At 38.2% G+C, this 9605-nt stretch overlaps 1 protein-coding gene across 1 annotated transcript in view; it reads right to left on the bottom strand.

Moving 5' to 3' along the window:
- pde2a (phosphodiesterase 2A) overlaps positions 1–9605 on the bottom strand; it is a 101648-nt gene that overhangs the window by 28063 nt on the left and 63980 nt on the right. The window contains exons 3-7 of the mRNA XM_025055263.1: positions 5024–5113; positions 3718–3876; positions 3082–3151; positions 597–652; positions 381–440 (exon numbers count right to left, since the gene is read on the bottom strand). Of these exons, the coding sequence (XP_024911031.1) occupies positions 381–440; positions 597–652; positions 3082–3151; positions 3718–3876; positions 5024–5113 (435 nt within the window). The remainder of the gene's footprint in view (positions 1–380; positions 441–596; positions 653–3081; positions 3152–3717; positions 3877–5023; positions 5114–9605) is intronic.

Genomic DNA, 9605 nt, shown 5'->3' with positions numbered 1-9605 from the left:
CTATGTTAATATATGTACATACATATATTTCTATATATTTACTGGAAACAGTAAATTTTGCATTACGTACAAAGGAAAAAAATATACATTCACATACATATACAACGGATTATTTTAGGGGTATGCTGAATTTGATAATATATTTCTTGCAGGGAGTGGCTTTGAGACTGAATCACAGAGAAAAGAATCAGACAAAGTTGCCCAGGGTTTCATGAGATTCACAAAACACACCCCCCCCCCCCAAAAAAAACAAACAAAAAAAACTATCCATTCTTAATCTTGTGGTTTGTTTCAGATTTGATCCAGGATCTGTATGATGTGCGACGGCATATGAAGAGTCAACACTTTCTGTAAGTCAGATAAAGAAAGCCAGAGCTTACGTGCTTCTGCAGCATGTTGAGATGGAGTTCATCCTGATCAGACAGCGGACTACAGCCCACCTGCAACACACACAGGGCTTCAGTGCATGGGCTTCTTCACTTCCACCAGCTTTGGAGACATGTTTATTCTTTTTTTTTTTTTTTTATAGAACCTAGTTGCATGACATCACATCCCTTTTTGAAGATTATATAAGTCATATTAAAGCATGATCTCACCAGTAGAACAGCGATGGCCTTGTCCTGTTCCTGGGCCAAGATGGGAATTACAACAGCTATGAGGAAAAATCAGTGAGAAGAGAAAGTGAGAACATGTTGATTACAACCCAATCGTCCTTATTTGATCAATTTGAAGATTTCCCTCCTTGTCCTTTTCTTGTCCCTTCTCCTTTTTTTAATACTATTAAAATTGTGGCATTAACAATAAATATTGCTGTGTCCATTGCTGTGCATGACACAGTGTATTGATTTTTGCCTCCCTTGCATTTATTCATTGCCCAAAGTGAGAACATGTTGATTACAACCCAATCGTCCTTATTTGATCAATTTGAAGATTTCCCTCCCTTGTCCTTTTCTTGCCCCTTCTCTTTTTTTAATACGATCTTTGCGCGGCAGATAGAAACAGTGACAGTTCGATAAGTATGTAAAGATGATGTGTTTGTTTGTTTGTTTGTTTGGACGGCACAAGAAACGAGCACAACAACTCTATGCACCTGACGTATTGGCACATCTGTTTGTTGCTGCACTCATGCTGACAGTTGAGTGTGGTATTTATTGATCCTCACAGTGCCCAGTCCTCCTGAAGGTAAGGGTTATTCTTTTGTTATTGCAGCCATTTTCTGATTTAAGTTTTAGAAATATTATTTTTGAGGGAAAAATGTGGATTGAGTTCTGGTCTGTAGACACTGCCTTACAGACCAGATCACGTTTTTGACTCGTGGGCCACAATGGGTCCGGGTCAGGAGCAGATAGACTGAGCACTCGTATGGACGACCGATGGCATGTAAACGTCAGAAAGGCTAAAACGCTAAACTGCTTTAAGGCTTTTTCTACACCATTTATGGAGAAATGCGGGCATTGCAGGGAAAAAGGTATAATGATAATAGAAATTACCATAATTTGGACACATTTGATGGGCCGGATTAAAAAGCCAAACGGGCTGCATCCGGCCTTTGGGCCGCACTTATATTAGATATATGTTGGCAAAATGATGCTAGTAATGGAGCTATCAGAAGGGAGGAAAAATGCTAGCATAAAATGGAAAACGGGGGTGGGCGTAATTTGTTATGAACCAAAGAGGGGTCCGGCAGAAAAAGTTTGGGAACCACTAGGTTAGTGGAACAGAGCGACTATCGGACTGTGACCACCCCTGAAGGGGGCAGCCAAAAGAATTTTTTTTTAACCCACTTCTCTTTACGCAGCAACAAACAGATGTGCCAATACGTCAGGTGCATAGAGTTGTTGTGCTCGTTTCTTGTGCCGTCCAAACAAACAAACAAACAAACACATCATCTTTACATACTTATCGAACTGTCACTGTTTCTATCTGCCGCGCAAAGATCGTATTAAAAAAAGAGAAGGGGCAAGAAAAGGACAAGGGAGGGAAATCTTCAAATTGATCAAATAAGGACGATTGGGTTGTAATCAACATGTTCTCACTTTCTCTTCTCACTGATTTTTTCTCATAGCTGTTGTAATTCCCATCTTGGCCCAGGGACATGGAAAAAGAATCCCCCACATTACCAAAAACAGACAGGTTGTGTTCATTGATACTTCGGCGACAAAAAACCAACGTGATGAATGAATTGCAACGTTATCCACAGTTATGGACAGTGGGGGGGGGGGAAGCATTTATTTAATTCAAAGTAAAAACAAATCTTTCTGTATAAACTATAAACATAAAGTGTGGCCAATATATGTACAATTATTTTTTTCTTTTTAAATTGAGTGGGTGGGGCTTATATTCAGGTGCGCTCAATAGTCCAGGAAAATATGGTAAATGGTTATTTTCTTTTAATTTCATGGTATTTTATTTTGTGTTACGCCTTTTGTCTTCAGTCCACAAGGTTCCGGGATAGATACCACGTTAGCCTCTAAATTCAAGGGTGGGTTCTATGTGGAAGGACTGTGGTAACCCCTGGCACAGACATTTATTGACTGAATAAAATTAAAAAAAAAAAAAAAAATTTAAATAATGCAACAAATGTTATTGGCAGTAGAACTTGGAATTGCAGCATTTTTGCACACGCTGTACCTTCCTATTATTTTACGGACAACAATTGATTCAGTAAGTGATTGTCACCCAGAAAAATGCCGTGTCTCTTTTGTACCAAACAAATAGTTTAGAGGACGAACAATCCTCTGAACTATAAACTATGTGGTTTTTTTTCCTGTCAAGGTCCAGTTGAACGTTGTATTATCCCTTTTAAAGAATGTTCTGGAATGAGGTTTGACCAAAATGACCTTCAGCTGCTTACAGAGTTTTGTTAAGTTTATGCTACTGTGTGCTTATCCAGGTCTTGTTAATGGACTGGAATGGACTTTTAACACCCCCACTACTGCAAATCAGAACACAGGGCTAACGTGCGTCTGTTTGTGAAAATCCTGAAGGTCTGCTTTTTTTTTTTGTGTCGCCCAACAACGTTTGTCTGGGAACGACTTCGACGTCGGGGCTGAAAAAGAAAAGAGTTCTCGTCTAACAAACCGACAGTTTCATCAATAATGGAGTGTTGGTCTTTTGCTGCCAGTGGCATCAGCTGCCGCAGAACACGGGGCTGTAGAGGTTCAGAGAGCACTTAAGAGAGATAGAAGAGGATCGTCATGTCTCGGTGAGGGACCTCGGGCACCGTCACCTTGGCTATTAGCCCCGCAATGCTTTCAGGGGGAGTGGAATTGGAGGTAAAAGAGAGAGAGAGAGAGAGAGAGAGAGAGAGGCTTGAGGGAGGTATAGGGAGAGTAGAAACAATAAAACACGACTGGCTTAGTGCTCCATTGGGGGGGGGGGGGGGGGGGGGTGGAAACAGGTTGAGGTGAACAAAAAGGGCAAAAAGAGACAGAAGGTGAGGCGACAAAGTGGGATAGCGGATGACAACAGAGGGGAAACAGCTTGTCGGAGGGAGGGGTGTAATGAGATGGAAAAATGTCACATAAAGGGAAAAGAAATTGAGACGAAAAGCTGAGACTAAAGTGAGAGGTGGTGGGAGTCGGGGGGGTGGTGGGGGTTGCACTGTTTCTCCATGATGACGTCTCACTGTGACCTTCCTGCCATCGGCGTTAATGATGTGACTTTTGGCTAAATGGCCCTATGTTCGTTCAGGTGACGCCAGCTCTCGGTTCAATTCCTGTCTCGTCGTTGCTGCCTCGGCATGTAACGTGAGGAATGGTGGGGCGATGCAGAGAACGGTACGCACCTGATCTTTCCCTCCTGTGGCAGTTCGTGCGGTGGGTCGTCGGACCGCAGTCTGAGGTCTCCCTCCAGCATGTAGACACATACGCACTCCTGTAATGTAACAACACACACACTGTTTGTGTCATTTGCAGAGGTGGGTAGTAACGAATGGCGCTTACTCCGTTACGTTTGGTTCGAGTAGGTTTTTCAAAATGAAATACTTCTAGGAGTAGTTTTATATCACTGTGAAATACTTCTAGGAGTAGTTTTATATGACTATACTTTATGAGTTGTGAAGAAAAAACAGTGCTCAGTTAGCTCATCCGCTACATTAGCTCAGCCTAATGTAGCGGATGAGCTAACTGAGCTCGTTACAGAGATACTGGATGAAAGCTTTAGCTATATTCTCTATTCTCTTTAGATCCATTATTTCGTCAGAGAGTGACTTCCGCCCAAGGCTCTACCGCGCGACTGTAACCAATAAAATGTAGCCCTTGCTGCGCAGTCTCGTCACGTGACCATACTCGATCTCGGCGGCAGGACGGATTAGTTAAATTAGGTCAATATCCACCACAGCAAAAAAAACGGCAGAATCAACAGTTAGCAATGACCAAGATAAGTTTGACCTACAAATCTTTTTTTTCTTCTTCTTTTTGCTGTGGACAGGCGAATGTTTGTCCTGTTAGGTTACATGAGTACTCGAGTACTCGAGTACTCGAGTGCTGAGCTCGATCTGCTTGTAGCACCAAAGACGTGTTTCTATCCACAGAGGGTCTAGAGGTTTGGAAGTTTTTGTGACTTGTTGCTGAAATTTAAGTTATTTTGTAAATATTTAATTCTTTATGTACTCTTTTTATTTCGTGGATTTTAATTTTTTTATTGGAGTACTTAAACTGATCTAAAGATTATTTTATTTTAAGGTATTTATTTAATTTGTTTTGTTTTATTATTTCGTTGACGGGATATAAAATACGCTAAAAAAAAAAACGCTAAAAAATAAATCAAAAAAATAAATGTTACTCAACGGTTACTCAGTGACTTGAGTAGTTTTTTCACCATGTACTTTTTTTTACTCTTGCTCAAGTAATTATTTGGATGACTACTTTTTACTTCCACTTGAGTAATATTATTCTGAAGTAACAGTACTTTTACTTAAGTACAATTTTTGGCTACTCATTTGTAATACCAATCAGATCAGCAAGCAAAATGTCTTCCTGTTAAGTCAAAGGAAGCAGTTTATTTACGTGTGTTTGCATACCGTGCTGGACAGCATCTCCTGTATGCTGTCTCGAAGGGCTGCTCGCAGCGAGCGCGCGTCAACAACCGCCGCCAGCCGCAGCAAAGCATCCTGGGAAAGAGCACAAACAGATGCCCTGATGTCAGTTTTGTTGTTGGTTTATATTCTTTTTTTTCATTTTTCTTTACAAACAGCTTCCCTGCATAATATTTTACTGGATACAAAAAGTAAAAGTCTTCCTCGCGTATTTGGCCTTGGCAGGCTGCAGAGGCCTAGGAAACAATATTTAAATTGTGCTACCACAGTAAACACGGCAAGCTGTGCCCGTTGGAGAAACAAGTGAGGCGGTGAGAAAATAAACTGCAGCCAGACTTGGGGGGATTAGTGGAGTTTATTGTGCTCTTCAGGACTCTTGATTCGTATTGCTTGTTCCTTGGCAGAGTGGTGAAAACATCCACTCGACAAATCATTTACACTGTTTTGTAGACAAAAGGAAAACAAATTACACTCATTCTACTGAAATTAAAACGGAAAACAGGGGTGTTTTGAACCAGGGTAAACCTGCTAGAGAAATAGAATAAAAAAAAAAAAAAAGATCTATACCAGTTAGAAAAGCCAAGGATTTACTACAATCTCTCAAGTTGGAGTGAAGTTGAAGTTCTTATTCACTAATATGATAACTATATGATGAACTAATTTTGCCTGTTTTATCTTTTGCCAAAATAATAAAAAAAAAAAAAATTAAGAAATGCTTAAACCCAGCTCTTCGATTTTAAATAGCATGTACTGGGTGGACGCAGAGTAAATTTGACAATTCATAAAATATTGAGGTAATTTTTTATCCATACACAAACTCTAAAAAACAAAACAAAAAACAATTTAAGTTCCCACTAAGGCTTGTGGTAACAGGAATAAAAAAGAAATATATTCAGTATGAAGTTAATATTAGCAGGTTCATAAAATAATGAGGTAATTTGTTATGCTAATAATGTGCTATATAATAACAAAATACAAATAAATAATAAAAAATATATAATCATTTTGACGTCAGTTAGCATGTGTTGAGGGCGTAGCAGGATTAGCTTGAGTTTCTTAAAACAGTAGGAATGTGTAGAAATCAAATTCACAAAACACATCTTAACCTGTTGGACATTTTTGCAAGTTCATAAAATGATGAGGTGATTTTTTTACGCAAACAAAAACTCTAAAAAAAAAGAAATGAAAATATATAACAAAAAAAATAATCATTTTGATGTCAGTTAGCATGTGTTGACGGTGTTAGCAGGATTAGCTTGAGTGAAAAAAATGCTAATCAAGGCACCAGTTTTAAGACGTGAGGACTGTGTTACACCGGCAAAATTGATTGTATTTCGATTGTATTTTGAGGTCGTACACAAAGACAAACTCAGAGCTCATCTCCCGTTATCGGATGAATGTTGGCAGCATCCCATGTGGGAATATTTACACACTGTGTTCACATCATTTAAATCAAAGCGATCACACACACGATTACACAGAGCAGCCGTTTCTAAAAACATCCCTTTCAGACTCCAAATCAACAAAGAAGAATGTAAGGGTGAGCTGAAATAAAAAATTTAAAAAATAACATCGAAACAAAAAGAAAAAAGTCCATGACTGCTGGATTATAGTCTTTCACAAAGGCTGCTGGTTTAACAGAGGAGACAGAAGGAAGATCATTTTGTGTGTCTTTCTGAACTGTTCAATACCCTAAAGCTCCACATGCTGAGCATGCTGGGAGTGGATCAGTTGGGTTCAATGTTCCACTGAGAGTTTACCATCTGTTTCCCAAGTTTAATTCATTCTTTTTTCTTTTCTTTCTTTTTGATTTTGTCACTTTCCTTTTTCCGTCGAAAGACCGAGAGGTAGAAGGCGGAAGGAGAAGGAGAGAATCGAGGAGGGAAGAAGAGGCAAAGAAGAGAACAAGTCAAGGGCCGTCGTGCCCGAGTGCTCAGTGTTGGGTACTACACGTAATTAGATTTGATTAAACGTGATTAACTTTGATCAGTCTGTCAGAGCGCTGATGTAGCGAAGCCGGAGCTGCGACAGCACGTGCGGTTTTTTTTTTTTTTTTTTTTCTTTGACTTAGAATGTTGCTGTGCGATCGGCTCAAGGCGTCAATCTTAGAAATGCTATGAAATCCCCACAAGTAATGTTTGATCAAACAATCAGATGAACCATTGGTTTTTTTTGGCACCACTTGTCCATCAACGACGTATCCAGGAAGCCGACCGTGCATGTGCACGACTGGCAATAAGATGAATGCCTTCATAAATGTCAGACTCTGTTGTATATGACCTTTCACCATAATTCCCGGCCATAAACCTCAAGCCGGGCAGCTGTTATATTAATTTACCAAACCCTCACCCACCCAAACACACACACAAACAAACAAACATACGCATAAACACACACACACACAATTACATTCTTTATTTACATTTATTGAAAGTCTAAACAAAGTGTCTCCAACATAAAGGAAAGGCAGTTCGTAAAATAATGATGTCATTTTTTTTATGCTAACAAAAATTCTAAAAAATCACTTTATAATTGATATAATCACTTGGACGTCAGTTGTGTTGAGGGTGTTAGCAGGATTATCTTTAGCACAATTAGCTCTCAGAAGTTTTTAAAAAGAAAACAAATTACATATCTCCAAATAAATATATTATGAAACAAAGGTTTTTTTTTTTTGGTTTTTTTTGTTTTTTTCCTCTGCAGGAAACTACAACAATTACCAGAATACTACACTAACGTAAATTTTTCCTTGACCAACGACCAACACAATTGTGGTTTTTGTGTTGAATACCTCTTCTAAAAATACATTTATATATGTATGTATATATTTATATATATATTACATTGTTTATATCCTATGCACTTTTTTCTCAGAATTTTTTTTGTTTTTGCAGAAAATATAAAATACATGATACATTGATTTTACAACAGCACGGAGAGAAATGCGATAAAGTCTTTCATCTATTTATTTAATTTGTCTTTAAACTAGAGCAGGACAGTACGTAAAATGTTCAACGACAACAGTGACTCGAGGATGTCATTAAACTAACTTTTGCCACACGGATTCAGGAAAAGCTTTTATCTGAATTGATTTGAGGAGTAAAACACAAAATATCCAAAACAAACAAACAAACAAACAAACAAAAAAAAAAACCCCAAACCATAATATATAACTATATGCGATCCTAAATGTTCATAACAATGCTGAAATAAAATCATAATGACAGGACAATATAAAGATACATTTAAAAAATTTAAGCTATTTTTAATGACATTTGTGTCTATTCTTTATACGCGATTAAAACAAGGGATATAAAATAAGATTTTCTAATACGATACTGATGCTGGGAAATTTAATTTCACATCTTTATATTTAGTCACTTAAGAGAGTAAAAGCATAAATAATTACAGGGGATTTAGCGGCAATGTACCGTTTACGTCTGTCGTGTAATCGGTTTTCTCTTTAGGAGAACACTCTGACTGTAAAGCTTGTGTGTGACGGTAAAAAGCATTAAGAGCCCAGCAATCAGGCGCCGGAAATAACGATATGCAAATGAAGTTGCAATATAGCAGAACCAGCTTTGGTCCAAGTAAACGCAGAAGTCACACGACGTAAGAAAAAGATCAAATTTCGACCTTCCTTTCCACCTATTCCCAGAACAACAAGAGTCATAAATCAGGGTTAATAGAGAGGAACTCTGACACAGACTATAAGTCCAGGCGGACGACTCAGTCGAGAAGTTTAATTAAGTCTACATGGAACTGAAAGTTGTCTGTCTTTGGGTTTTGTCACAAAAATTGCATTGTTTTTTTAAAATTTATTTAGTGCATAATATATCTCTGACTACACTCTTTTTTTTTTGGGAAGGTAGGGAATTGTCTGTATATATTAGCAGTAGCACAAGCAGCAGGGAGCAAGCGTAAGCCCCTGAGGAGCACAACGGTAAGGCATACAATATGCATGATGTTAAAAGGAGGAAGATGGTGTCGAGAATGTTTCCGATTAACACTAAGGGATTAAAACAAGGTGGTGGAGATGTGTGAAAATGTAAGTGTGAAACGAATTCACTTTCACTTTCACTTTTAAAGATCCACCTGGCTCAGGGACATGGACATTGGCGCGGCTAGGTCTGTCCTGTAGTGATGTTCGATACCACCAATTTGCTTTCCGATCCGATACCGAGTAAAATTCGGGCTGGTATCGCCGATACCGATATCGATACCGATATTTTATCATTTGTCTTTTAAATAAAAAAATATATAAAAAAGTGTATTTCAAATCATATCTTCTTTAAGAATCCAAGGCAGAGTATTTTTTATTTATTTATTTATTTTAAACTCTGGAGTGTACTGAGGTAAGCGGCCTCATTTACTATACAGTCAACACAACAATAGAAAAACCTGAGAACACAATCATATAAAATATGTCAAAACAATGTTTCAAACTCTGAAAACATGTTATTTGTAAAACAAAATAAATAAATAAATAATCTGAGGAGCCATTTGGGACCCGAAAGAGTCGGATCCTTTCAGTGAACCGAGCCAAAAGAACCGGTTCTCTAAAAAA

This window comes from Cynoglossus semilaevis, chromosome 4 (genome assembly GCF_000523025.1).
Source record: "Cynoglossus semilaevis isolate Cse_v1.0 chromosome 4, Cse_v1.0, whole genome shotgun sequence".
In the NCBI taxonomy this organism is placed as follows: Eukaryota; Metazoa; Chordata; class Actinopteri; order Pleuronectiformes; family Cynoglossidae; genus Cynoglossus; species Cynoglossus semilaevis.
This window is presented reverse-complemented; position numbering and strand designations above follow the sequence as displayed.